Source organism: Colobus angolensis, unplaced genomic scaffold (assembly GCF_000951035.1).
Source record: "Colobus angolensis palliatus isolate OR3802 unplaced genomic scaffold, Cang.pa_1.0 Scaffold201, whole genome shotgun sequence".
Taxonomy (NCBI): Eukaryota; Metazoa; Chordata; class Mammalia; order Primates; family Cercopithecidae; genus Colobus; species Colobus angolensis.
In genome coordinates, this window is record NW_012115167.1 from 5,167,300 (window position 1) to 5,181,771 (window position 14,472).

Below are 14,472 nucleotides of genomic sequence, written 5' to 3' on the forward strand. Positions count from 1 at the left end.
ATATATAAGTAAATATATATATACACGCACACATAGACACACACACACACACACACTTGAAAAAGGCTATAAACGTCTTTGTATTCCATTAGCCATTTAGTCCTAGACACTGGGATGTTCTCACAGTATCTTTTTTTGCTGCACAGGCTAGAGTGCCGTGCTGCAATCTCAGCTCACTGCAACCTCCACCTCCTGGATTCAAATGATTCTCCTGCCTCAGCCACCTGGGTATCTGGGATTATGGGCGACGTGCTACCACACCCAGCTCATTTTTGCATTTTTAGTGGAGACGGGTTTTACCATGTTGGCCAGGTTGGTCTCAAACTCCTGACCTCAAGTGATCCATCCGTCTCAGCCTCCAGAAGTGCTGGATCACAGGCGTGAGCCACCATGCCAGGCCTCTCACAGTATTTCAACATAGGGAAAATCAGAGCTAAAAATAGGAGCACCAAGGTATTAAATAATCTCAGTTTACATTATTGCAACTTAAAGTAATACATGATTTTTTAACTATGCTTTAATAGCATTATTAGTTTAAAAACAATGAAGAATTATGGCATCCACTTTTGAAAAACTGGAGATAAATTATTTTTATCAATACATTGAAAAACACATATGATCAAACCTTGCAACTCCAGGAATTTTTACTATTTTCCACTTGATCCTCACTTGAATCATCTGAATCTGGATAAAGATCACTGTAACTTCCCTACGAGAACGGCAAAAAAAAAAACAAGGCAGAATGGTGGAAGAAAGAATTATTCTAGAATGGAAAAGACATTACAGAATTTTGCTCCACAGAAAATACAAACATTTAATGATAATAACGGAAATGCAATTACCGTTGACTCTCTCCTTATTCTTCTATTAGGTTTTCCCAGTGCTTCAATAATTTCCAGAGCATACAATAGCTTGTGGGCGCTCTTAATTTTGAGAAGTTCTTTCCAATTAAATCCATCATTACTCTTAAATTAGAAAAACATGTTTCTCAAGCCAACTTACTCAGGGAACACAAAAAAGAAAAACTTTAAACAAACTGACACTACACAAAAACTCAAAATATTACATATACTTTGAAACATATTAAAACATATGAAGACTAGTTATATAACTGGTACAAATGGTATGCTTAAAACATCAATTATTCATTAAATTTTCTGAAAATAAAACTAATAAAATTAATATACAAACAGCAGCATGGGGAAATAATTAACTGTTAATCTTCCCAAACAAAAGAAGAAACAACATTGTAGTCTAGTTGAGTGGGTAAACTTCTAAAGATGGTGATGAATTAAACGTCTGTACTTAATAGTTACAACCACATATTTAAAAGTCATACAAATATATGAACTCAGGAACACTGCTGTTTTCTACTATCAATTCATGAAATAATGTAATTCACACAATGTGCATCTTTGAAATGCTATTACTAGTGCTACTGTAAGTCATCATTTGGCATTTTCAAGAGCTCATCTTCTTGACTTCCAAGTCATGTGAGATATTGGATCTCCCAAAATCACACGATAATGTTCCAAATCCTAGAATTAGCGTAACATTAGGACATTTGTTTTTTCATTCATCCTATAGGAGTTCTTTTGGAGATCTCCTCAAATAAACTACTTATTACTCAAATTTTAAAAACAGTCTTTAAGCCAGGAGCAGTGGCTCATGCCTATAATCCCAATACTTTGGGAGGCTGAGGTGGGCAGATCATTTGATGTCAGGAGTTAGAGATCAACTTGGCCAAAACAGTGAAACCCCGTCTTCACTAAAAATACAAAAATGAGCTAGGCATGGTGGCACAAGCCTATGGTCTCAGCTACTGGGGAAGGTTGGGGGAGGAAGGATCATTTGAGCCCTGGTGGCTGTTGCTGCAGTGAGCTGAGACCACGCCACTGTACTCCAGGCTGGGTAACAGAGTCAGACCTTATCTCAAAAATAAATAAATAAATAAATAAAAACAGTCTTTAATGTTAAAGACTTTACAAAGATACCCAACACACATGAGGTGGTGTCCATATGGAAAAAAATTATCACACACATATTAAATTTATTTGCCTTATTTTCTCCAATTCCATCAGTTAATTTGTATAAGCATACAAAACAAACATTGATGCACGTCATTTCACCTCGGTGTATTTTCTCTAAACATTACTTTTGTTACTAAGAGCAAAAAACAGTATTAAAAGCATACTGTAATATGAAAAAACACTAATATAAAATGTCAACAATTTTAGAAAACATCTTCATCTTGCATTCAGCCTATGTTATTCACCCTCACCAAATAAACAAATGAACATTAAAATGAAGTGGCACTTTTTACCTATTATATGGGTTAAAAACTATATTCAGATTTACTAAGGGTACATCAACAGGCAATCTTCTACACTGTCAATAGGAATATAAACTGGCAACAGCCTCTAGGAGAGTAAACAGATTTTGTGACCTCACCTGCTCATCTGAGATATTCTGGAATGCCATCAACATATTAGGACATGTAGGAAGAAGCATCAGTAGCTCCCAGACCCGCCTAGACAAATTTTCTGCATGAAGATGAAGTTCTTCACATCGTAAGCTCTACACAAATAAGAACAACTGCTTTATCAAAACAGATCAGAAAAAAGTTTGAAGTTCAAATTTTTGCGTAAAAACTTATCAAATTTGCTAATATTTTTAGCCTTTTTGAAAAGTGAGAAACAAACATTTCTTATATGATACATAATATTTGAGAAAATTAATAGTCAAGCAGTGTTTTTTCAACTACTTACTGAACATTTTTCTAGAAAAGCTTTCCTCTAAGACTGATGATGTTCCTCAGGAAACTTTTGAAATAAAAGTGAAAACATCTGTCTAAAGGCCATTCTAACAAATTACAATATGACTATCACCTATTTCCATTTTGCAGGTCACTATTCTAAGCACAACAAAGACTTGGTGAATTAAATCCTTGAACTTCCATTTAGGAAAAGAGCCTGTTTCTCTTATTTTGTTAATCTAAACTTCATTTTTCAGTCTCAGGCAGACATTAAGAAGAAAGCAAACGATTTTAGAGACCTATTTTCTTCCATTACCATTTGTTAAATCTGAGTTCAGAAACTTGCTAAGGCAAGAGTAAGCTAAATAATGTCTCAAAAACCATTTAGGAAATAGGCAATTAAAAAAAATCGAAAGTACCACCCTGAGAGGTAAAAAGATTTGTAAAAACTAAATTGACAGTTTTGGTATTTTCCACAGAGTATAAATTTATTACTACTGCTACTATCATAGTGATTCTTTGGTATAATATGGTCTAGGGATATTCTATAAGCCTATAAAAAGAAACGTAGTTCTTTTGGTATAATGGCAGAAAGATGGTATACTTTGATGGCAAGGAAATCTTTTTTTTTTGAGACAGAGTTTCGCTCTTGTTGCCCAGGCTGCAGTGCAATGATGCAATCTCGACTCACTGCAACCTCTGCCTCCCGGGTTCAAGTGATTCTCCAATGTCAAGGAAATCTTAGGAAGTTTCAAGGTAAATTTGGTCTTTCACAAGCTTGATGAACAAAGAGAAGCAACCCTCGAGTAACACTGGCACTTTACTTGAGGAAACGGCCCTCAGTTCTTCAATAAAATGACTCATCATTCCTTTATAAATAACCACTAAAAAGAGAGAAATATTGAACTCTATGCAAAAAAGGATTTGAAGGAAAAATATCTTCCAAGTATGCATAACTATGTTCTTCTATGACTGAAAGTCTCATGAGACATACACAGTAAAGATACTTTATTTTTTCTTTTTTGTGTAACTCTCATCAGGGCCAAAGAATCAAAGAATCCCTGTATCAACCTGCCAAAAATAAGATTCAATACAGTATCTGCGGCTGGGCGCAGTGTCTCCCACCTGTAATCACAGCACTTTGGGAGGCCGAGGCAGGAGGATCACGAGGTCAGAGATCGAGACCATCCTGGCTAACACAGTGAAACCCTGTCTCTACTAAAAATACAAACAAAACTAGCTGGGCATGGTAGTGTGCAAGTAGTCCAAGCTACTCAGGAGGCTGAGGCAGGAGAATCACTGGAACCTGGGAGGTGGAGGTTGCAGTGAGCCGGTATCACATCACCGCACTCCAGCCTGGAGGACAGAGTGAGACTCTGTCTAAAAAAAAATCTGCTAAAACAATGAAATGCTTTCCCTTTGGTTTAAGCCTCATTACTCAGAATAACGTAACAGCCTATTAACGTAACAGCCCAGGATCGCTTGTCACTGGTCCTGGTTTTCTCTACTATACCCTCCACACAAACATCTAAATTGTTTCTAAAAGCCCAGAAAAGAGCTCATTTTGTTGCTTAAAGCCAGCCATAATGATGGATTTAAAAAAAAAAAATCATTTAAGGTCCTTTTGTGATTACAGTGAACCTTTCTGTCCTAGTATTTAAATTACACTATGCTCATATTCCCAGTTCCTCAAACATGTCATTTGCTTTCTTAATGAAGAAAATCTGTAATGCTTTTCTCTTCACTCTTATCAGTAGCTGGACCCAATTTGAACAACTCCTCTTTTGAAAAAACCTTCTGCAAAATTTTTGTCCCCCTCCTCTCATTATTCCCCTAATACATGGAACAGAATACCAGCACTAGGTGAGAAAACAGAGGTTTCATGGGCACCTATTAATGACTATTTTGCTTGAAAAAACAATGGAGATTTCTAGGGAATTCAAGAATGTACCATCATGTGAGAAACTGAGGTATAAGAAACAGAGGGCTCAATGGCAGCCCACTGCATCCATGATCAAACACATCATGGAAACGGGAAGAAGTCGCTTAACAATCTTGGGGAAGAAAGAAAAGAATACTAGCCTAACAGAGAAAACCATCAGAATACCACCATTTTACCTGCCTCTAAATCTCAAAATTGTAATTTACTGCATAAGCTACATGAATACATGAAAATGTCTAAGAAGAAGCCCATTTAAAAGCATTGTTTTAAAAGTCAGTGGATTGAATATGGCTCCTTTAGGTGATGTCATACACATTCTTGCCTCTGAATGCCATCTTCAGGCTGGGCACAGCAGCTTATGCCTATGATCCCAGCACTCTGGGAGGCTGAGGTGGGAGGATCGCTCGAGACCAAGAGTTTGAAACCGACCTGGGCAACATAGAGAGACCATGTCTACAAAGCAATTAAAAAATTAGCCAGGCACATTGGCATGCACCTGAAGTTCCACCTATGCAGGAGGCTGAGGCGGCAATCACTTCAACCTGAGAGATCAAGGCTATACTGAGCTATGATCATACCACTGCACTGCAGCCTGGGTGACACACCAAGACTGTGTCTCACAAAAAAATAAAATAAAATAAAATAAATGGGATCTTTATAGTGATAACTCACTAACCATTTTTCTAGACTGTACCTTTTCTCTGAGCTCCATACTTACATATCATCCAAGTGATTACCTGACATTTCTACTTGATGTCCCTCAGGAATCCATCTATCCTCCAGTTCAAATGGAATCCCCCCCAGTTGCACAGGCCAGAAACCCAATGCCATTTCTGTCTTCCTTCTCCTCTTCATTCCCTACTCCTAAAACCCAAAACACCACCAAGTGATGCTTTGACCTGTTGCCCACTTATTTCCACTGCTGCCACCCTATTCCAGGGCAACTCCTTCCTGGTCTTGCACATCAAATGCTTTACTGACTTTGCTATTTTTGCCAAAGAAACTTACTAGGTATATTAGGTATTAGGTATAAAACAAAAATCAGAACATGTGTTTATCCTCTGTTTAAAATCTTTTAATGAGGTCCACTTTGAGTAAAATGGAAATGACTCACAATGATACAAAAGGTATACATTATTTTGCTCTGCCTACCTTTCCAATTTCTTTCCTCTCATTTTACTCTCCCATCCTCTTCCACATTCTCCTTTCTAGCTGTAACAATTCCTAAACCTGCCTAACTCCTTTTATCAAGCATTTCCCCAGAAACCCTTTCTCCAGATTACTCTATCCAGACCATGTCTCATCTTTCTAACTGACTTTTCATCCTTCTAGCTCAGATTATACACAGTCTCCCTCAGAGAGCCCTTTCTAGACCAAAGTATTATAAACAATAATTTGATTAAAACAGTATGCCTGCATCACGTTAGGTACTTAAATAGTTAATGAACAAATAAATGGGTTCTTAATTTTACCTTTTTTTTTTTTTTTTTTGAGGTGGTGTCTTGCTCTATTATCCAGGCTGGAGTACAGTGGCACAATCTTGGCTCACTGCAACCTCTGCCTCCTGGATTCAAGCGACTATCCTGCCTCAGCCTCTGGAGTAGCTGGGATTACAGGCGCGTGCCACCATGCCCAGCTAATTTTTGTATTTTCAGTAGAGACGGGGTTTCACCATGTTGGTCAGGCTGGTCTTGAACTCCTGACCTCGTGATCTGCCCATCTCAGCCTCCCAAAGTGCTAGGATTACAGGCGTGAGCCACTGCACCCAGCCCAATTTTACTACTCTTAAAAGATTACTGAGGGCCAGGCACGGTGGCTCATGCCTGTAATCCCAGTAATTTGGGAGGCCGAGGTGGGTGGATCAAGAGGTCAGAAGTTCAAGACCAGCCTGACTACCACGGTGAAACCCCATCTCTACTAGAAATACAAAAATTAGCCGGCTGTGGTGGCACACACCTGTAATCCCAGCTACAAAGAAGGCTGAGGCAGAACGGCGTGAACCTGGAAGGCGGAGCTTACAGTGAGCTGAGATCATGCCACTGTACTCCAGCCTGGTTAACAGAGTGAGACACCATCTCAAAAAAATAAAAGAAAAGAAAAGTGAGAAAATTATATTTTATAACATTTTATAATCTATAGTTGTATTAAAGTTACTATATCCTCTCAAAAGAGAGACAAAACAAGATTTGTGAAAATGAAACATAGTTACCTCACTATCATCCACTGCTACTTTTCCTGAGGGTGGTTTAAATGATGCAAGCATCTCTAATAAATCAAAAAGAGTAGTTAAATGAGGTTCTTGTAAAAGCAAAAGCATTGGAATGTTGTCCTTCTGAGGGGGTGGGAGGCAAGATGCTGGCAGCTGAACACCTTCCCCTTTCCGTTCTCTCCTTGGTGCACCCAAAGATACAAATACCATCTATAAAAAACAGGGGAAAAAATTTATGCAGATCAAGCTTTTGGTTTAATAAAACAATGAATCTGAAGTATAAAATCACTTAGAATTTTAATATAACAAAGTAATAAGAGCTATTTTTAAACTACATCTGTGACTATTCAACTGATGATTATAAACAGATCATTAAAACTCAAACCACGTTTTATATATGTACCTGCATATCCTTAAAACCAAGCTCATGAAGTGCTTTTTCATCATAATCTGTTGTTAACTCGTGTCCAGATGAAATCATCCTGACAGGTCCCATGAGGCCTCCTTAAAAGCAGCAGAACATGGAAATGAATTTAAGAATTAATTTATTTACTGATAAGAATATGTAGTTGTAGCAATTAATCACACTACACGTAAAGCTTAAATATAATTCCAACCCTCCAGATCCAAGGTAAAGAGAGAAAACTCAACAGATTAGGGATAGATATTTCTAGAATGTACTAAGTCCTTTTTGCTGCCCACACCTTCAACTTCATTTGCCACCAGCTTCCCTACCTCACACTATGTTCAGTCAACTGGCCTCCTTTCTCTTTCTTGAAAATACCAAGTATATTACGACCTCAAAGACTAAGATTCCTCTTCAGGAATTCAAGATACTTATTTTCTCACCTCTTTCAATTCTCTCATCCAATGGGAGCTTTCTCCTTACCACCCAATCTAAAAGCTTCACTTCACCATTAACCCTTTACTCTGCTTTATCTTTCTTTAAAGCACTTGTTAACACCTCATATTTGTTATCCAGGAAGGGAAGGAGAAAAAAAGAAGCAAAGGAAAAAGGGAAAGAAAAACAGAAAGAAAAAAAAGGAAGGGAAGAATGACAAATTCCCAGTTCCACAAGGGCAGAGGTGTTTTATTCACACATGCATTCCCAGCACTAAAATGGAGAACACATTCAAATTAAGTAATGTATAATGCACAAGGTTTTTTGGGGAAAAAAATGATTACAGCAGGAAAAGTAAGCAAAATTAAATGTCTGATGAATAATTTAAACTTTAAAACTATTGCTAAATTTCATTCGATATAGAAAAACTCCACTGGCCACCAATTACTTTCAAGAAAAATGAGTGTGGTAATGCTATTGCTTTTCATAATGACATATAACATTTTAAAATTACCTTTCCCTTCACATAAATAAAAAAGGTCTGTGGAAAAAATATTTCAAACACAGAGAAGGAATATGTTTTTCTCCCAAGAGGAGTCATATTGGCAATTTGCCTTAAGCACAATTTTTTTATAACTAAATTGCTAATCATTGTGTAGCTAAATCTATGACTCTTTCCCTTTCTCATTATTTCTAGCCCTCAATCTTGGCCCTCAAAATGGTTTGACAAACATTCAATCCTATTTTCTTCTAAATTTTCCTACCATTTGTTAATGCAGATATGACATTTTAAACATATCCTAAATATTAAAAGAAGGGGCTTTCTTTCCCCAAACTGAACAAGTCATATGACTGATTTTCGGTATCCATTCTGTATCATTTAACAATTCCCACACCAAAATCATATTATGGTTTAAATGTTTATATAGCTAGTACAGAAGTTCAACTTTCTATTATCCTTGAGTTTTTCTCCCAGAACTTTTTTGTTCTTTTTCCTTTTTTTGTAAAGTACCAATTTACTGACTTCCCAGAAATTCTAATATTGCTTAGTTTATTCATATAGACAACTTCACCATAATTTCATCAAATTTTAAACAAAAATTACATCGGAATTTTTGATAGAACATGTTAAATAAATTTACCTAACATTTTTACAATATTCTATACAGAGGCATGCTATTTCAATTTACTCAGCAGTTCAATTACCTCAAAAAGTTTTATTCTCACATTTGACAAAGACCTCATGATATCATAATTTTCTTTTTTTTTTTTTTTTTTGAGACTGAGTCTCACTCTGTCACCTAGGCTGGAGTGCAGTGGCTCAAGCTCAGCTCACTGCAACCTCTGCCTCCTGGGTTCAAGCAATTCTCTAGTCTTGGCCTCCTGAATACCTGGGACTACAGGTGTGCACCATCACACCTATCTAATTTCTGTGTTTTTAGCAGAGACAGGTTTGACCATGTTGGCCAGGCTGGTCTCAAACTCTTGACCTCAAGTGATCTGCCTGCCTCGTTCACCCAAAGTGCTGGGATTACAGGCATGAGCCACCACGCCCAGTCAGAATATCATAACATTTAAAAATTGCTATTGTATACTTGATTTCTTTAGTGCCCTATTCATCATGTGGCTCACAAATTATAACTGAATAATCTAATAGCTATACTTTTTTACAGTATATTTTATTTTTTATTTTTATTTATTTTATTGATTTTTATAAATTTATTATTATTATATCATTTATGTCACAAATTTGTATCGTTCTGTATTATACAAAACTAGAAGAAAAGTAAATGCTTATAAAGCAGCGTGTTCATTAAGAAAAGCTTTGGCTGCTGGATAGACAGAAATTCTGTATTAAACTTTTTTTTTTCTTTTGAGATGGGAGTCTCGCTCTGTCGCCTAGGCTGGAGTGCACTGGCACTATCTCGGCTCACTGCAAGCTCCGCCTCCTGGGTTCACACCATTCTCCTGCCTCAGCCTCCCGAGTAGCTGGGACTACAGGCACTCGCCACCATGCCCGGCTAATTTTTTGTATTTTTTAGAAGAGACGGGCTTTCACCATGTTAGCTAGGATGGTTGGTCTCCAACTCCTGACCTCATGATCGACCCACCTCAGCCTCCCAAAGTGTTGGGATTACAGGCATGAGCCATTAATACTTTGTTGTAGTTTTTTTTTTTTTTTTTAAGACAGAGTCTCACTCTGTCACCCAGGCTGATCTCGGCTCACTGCAACCTCCACCTCCTGGGCTTAAGCGAGTCTCATGCCTCAGCCTCCCAAGTAGCTGGGATTACAGGTGCACACCACTAGGCCCAGCTAATTTTTATATTTTTAGCAGAGACAGGGTTTTGCCATGTTAGCCAGGCTGGTCTCGAACTCCTGACCACAAATGATCCACCTGCCTCAGCCTTAAAGCCTTGGGATTATAGGCATGAGCTACCGTGCCTAGCAAAGCTTTGGTAGATTTTTATTAAATGTCTAACTCGGTGAGACAATTAAATGTAATTATTAATATTTGCAATATTAAAACACTCTTAGTCATGATTAATTGCTACTCTAATTAAGCATGCATAACTTTGTTCCAAAAGAGAACTGCAATGACTAGCGTTTTATTTAGCATAATGGCCTGTATTTCATGTGAGATAGGCCAATATTCTGTGTGTTGATGACAAGTGTTATGGTCTGAACATATGTGTTCCCCAAATTCGTATGTTGAATCCTAATTACCAAGGTGATGATATTTTGGAAGTGGGATCTTTCTGAGGTTATTAGGTATTAGGCAGAGTCCTCCATCAATGGGAGTGGTGTCTCTACAAAAGAGGTCCAATGGAGCTTGCTTGAGCCTTTTACCACATGAAGACACAGCAATAAAGCACCATCTAGGAGAAAGCTGTCACTAGACATTGAATCTGCTGGCACCATTATCTTGGAATTCTCAGGTTCCAGACGATGACAAATAAATTTCTTTTGTTTATAAGCTACCCCGTTTATGGTATTTTTATATAGCATGCTGGATGGACAATGACAACATATTAATGTTGACTATTATGGCTGAACTGGATTTTATAATACATTGAGCTGCTTTCTATCTTTTATTACTTTTGAGAAGATCTTTTTAACATAAGAGCTACTTATTCCTTATCAGTTCTAAACAGAATTTTTACCTTTTTTAAAAAATTAATGTTTCAAGACAAAATGAAATCTTAAAAACTCTTGATTTCTAATTGAATACTGAAAACACACATGTAATCTTTCCCCTTTACAACTCCAATAAAACAAATTTTAAAAATTTTACAGAGATAGGACAGGTGTGGTGGCTCACGCTTGTAATCCCAGCACTTTGGGAGGCTGAGGTGGGTCGATCATGAGGTCAGGAGTTCGAGACCAGCCTGGCCAGTATGATGAAACCCTGTCTCTACCAAAAATACAAAACTTAGCAGGGCGTGGTGGCACGCACCTGTAGTCGTGGCTACCTGGGAGGCTGAGGCAGAAAAATCGCTTGAACCCAAAGGCAGAGGTTGTAGTGAGCTGATATGGCGCCACTGCACTCCAGCCTGGGCAACAGTGCGAGACTCAAGAAAAAAAATAAATTTACAGACATAAACTGACAAGGAGAAAAAAAGGAGATCATACCAATAAAGTTTGCAAGATGACCACAAAATAAACTCGTGATGAACAGTGAGCCCCCAAAAAAGATACATCACAAAACGATTTAGCGTAAGAGTAAGATCAACATCTAACCCTCACATACAAAAAACAAAAGGAAGAAAGAAAAGGAACAGTGCCTCAGAAATATGCAACATCTTAACCAACAGCCTAGAAACATTATAGGCTCAGAAATTAAAAGGGTAAGGAGAGAAGAAAAAGAGAAAAAAATGAAGCACTATATAATTGCTAACCTTTTCTAAGTTTGATAAAAGTTATAAACTCACAGATCTGAGAAGGTAAACCCAGATCTCAAACACAAAGAAAGGCACACTCATAATTAAAATGCTGAAAATCAATGTTAAAGAAAAAGCTTTATATCCTTTTTCTTTCCTCCATCGTCAGCTTTAAAGGACAAAAGATAAGGAAAGCCACCGACTCAGGTCACAAACTTTGCAAGCCAAATATTAACAGAACAACAATTTTAAAGTTCTGAAAGAGGATAAAAAACCTCATGACCTAGAATTCGATGTCCAGTGAAAATACCCATCAACAATGAAGGCAAAATAAACATTTTTAAATAAACTTTTTTCTAGACAAACAAAAGCTTGAGAAAATTTGTCACCAGAACACCTAGCGTACAAAGCTTTAACGGAAGTTTATTAGAAAAAAGGGGAAGAGGAGGCCGGGCGCGGTGGCTCAAGCCTGTAATCCCAGCACTTTGGGAGGCCGAGATGGGCGGATCACGAGGTCAGGAGATCGAGACCATCCTAACACGGTGAAACCCCGTCTCCACTAAAAAATACAAAAAACTAGCCGGACGAGGTGGTGGGCGTCTGTAGTCCCAGCTACTCGGGAGGCTGAGGCAGGAGAATGGCGCAAACCGGGGAGGCGGAGCTTGCAGTGAGCTGAGATCTGGCCACTGCACTCCAGCCCGGGCGACAGAGCGAGACTCCGTCTCAAAAAAAAAAAAAGAAAAGAAAAAAGGGGAAGAGGTCCGGCACAGTGGGTCACCCCTGTAATCCTAGGACTTTGGGCAGCCAAGGTGAGATAATCGCTTGAGCCCAGGAGTTCAAGACCGAGATGGGCAATATGGCAAAACCCTGTCTCTACAAAAAATACAAAAATCAGCTGGGCATGATGGCTGGCACCTGTAGTCCCAGCTACTCAGGAGACTGAGGTGGGAGGATCACCTGAGAACAGGAGGTTAAGGCTGTGGTGAACTGTGATTATGTCACCTCACTCCAGCCCGGGTGACAGAGTGAGACCCTGTCTCAAAAAATAAATAAATAAAAACAAAATAAAATAACAGAAAGGGGGAAAAGAAACCAAAGAGAAACTTAGATCTATGCACAGGAATGCAAAGTGTCAGAAGTGCTAAATATGTGCTAAAAAAGAAACTGAAGAGATGGGACAAATAGAAAATATTTACATTGAATGTAAATAATCTACACACTAAAATGTAGACACCAACAGAATGAACAAAAAAAAGCAAAATTCAACTCAAATGTTAATCTCAAAAAGGTATTTCAACTTTAAAAATAGGCATATTTTTTCAGAGAAAAAAGAGCTCTTAGATATTGAAAGTATGACAGTAGAAATGAAAAACTCAGTAGAAAGACTGCAAAATAATATTGAGAACATCTCTCAGGAACTTGAGTTAAAACTTATAAAAAGAAACAAAGAAATTAGAGAGAGTCTTAGAGACGAAACATCTAGATAATGGATACGTTCCATAAACAGAGAAAATGATGGAAGACAAGAAATATATGAACCATTTCAATAAAATTTCTCCAAACTGAAAAATATAATCTGCCAAACCGAAAGGGCCCAATGCTAAATACCTAAATACATAAATACTGAAGCACCCATCACAATCATTGAAAAAAGACCTATACTCAGGTCCAGAACACTAAGAAAAAGGTGAAGACTGATTAATGTTTATAAGAAAAAATACTGCATGTTAGCTGGGCATGGTGGCTCATGCCTGTAATCCCAGCACTTTGGGAGGCTGAGGTGGGTCGATCATGAGGTCAGGAGTTCGAGACCAGCCTGGCCAGTATGATGAAACCCTGTCTCTACCAAAAATACAAAACTTAGCAGGGCGTGGTGGCACGCACCTGTAGTCGTGGCTACCTGGGAGGCTGAGGCAGAAAAATCGCTTGAACCCAAAGGCAGAGGTTGTAGTGAGCTGATATGGCGCCACTGCACTCCAGCCTGGGCAACAGTGCGAGACTCAAGAAAAAAAATAAATTTACAGACATAAACTGACAAGAAGAAAAAAAGGAGATCATACCAATAAAGTTTGCAAGATGACCACAAAATAAACTCGTGATGAACAGTGAGCCCCCAAAAAAGATACATCACAAAACGATTTAGCGTAAGAGTAAGATCAACATCTAACCCTCACATACAAAAAACAAAAGGAAGAAAGAAAAGGAACAGTGCCTCAGAAATATGCAACATCTTAACCAACAGCCTAGAAACATTATAGGCTCAGAAATTAAAAGGGTAAGGAGAGAAGAAAAAGAGAAAAAAATGAAGCACTATATAATTGCTAACCTTTTCTAAGTTTGATAAAAGTTATAAACTCACAGATCTGAGAAGGTAAACCCAGATCTCAAACACAAAGAAAGGCACACTCATAATTAAAATGCTGAAAATCAATGTTAAAGAAAAAGCTTTATATCCTTTTTCTTTCCTCCATCGTCAGCTTTAAAGGACAAAAGATAAGGAAAGCCACCGACTCAGGTCACAAACTTTGCAAGCCAAATATTAACAGAACAACAATTTTAAAGTTCTGAAAGAGGATAAAAAACCTCATGACCTAGAATTCGATGTCCAGTGAAAATACCCATCAACAATGAAGGCAAAATAAACATTTTTAAATAAACTTTTTTCTAGACAAACAAAAGCTTGAGAAAATTTGTCACCAGAACACCTAGCGTACAAAGCTTTAACGGAAGTTTATTAGAAAAAAGGGGAAGAGGAGGCCGGGCGCGGTGGCTCAAGCCTGTAATCCCAGCACTTTGGGAGGCCGAGATGGGCGGATCACGAGGTCAGGAGATCGAGACCATCCTAA

The 14,472-nt window shown here is 38.0% G+C and overlaps 1 protein-coding gene across 1 annotated transcript in view; it reads right to left on the bottom strand.

Annotated features, from left to right (window-relative positions):
- The window catches only part of USP34 (ubiquitin specific peptidase 34), a 253,164-nt gene that overhangs the window by 117,464 nt on the left and 121,228 nt on the right, over positions 1 to 14,472 (bottom strand). Inside the window, 5 exon segments of the mRNA XM_011941829.1 lie at positions 626 to 709; positions 843 to 965; positions 2,452 to 2,577; positions 6,907 to 7,116; positions 7,310 to 7,410. Of these exon segments, the coding sequence (XP_011797219.1) occupies positions 626 to 709; positions 843 to 965; positions 2,452 to 2,577; positions 6,907 to 7,116; positions 7,310 to 7,410 (644 nt within the window).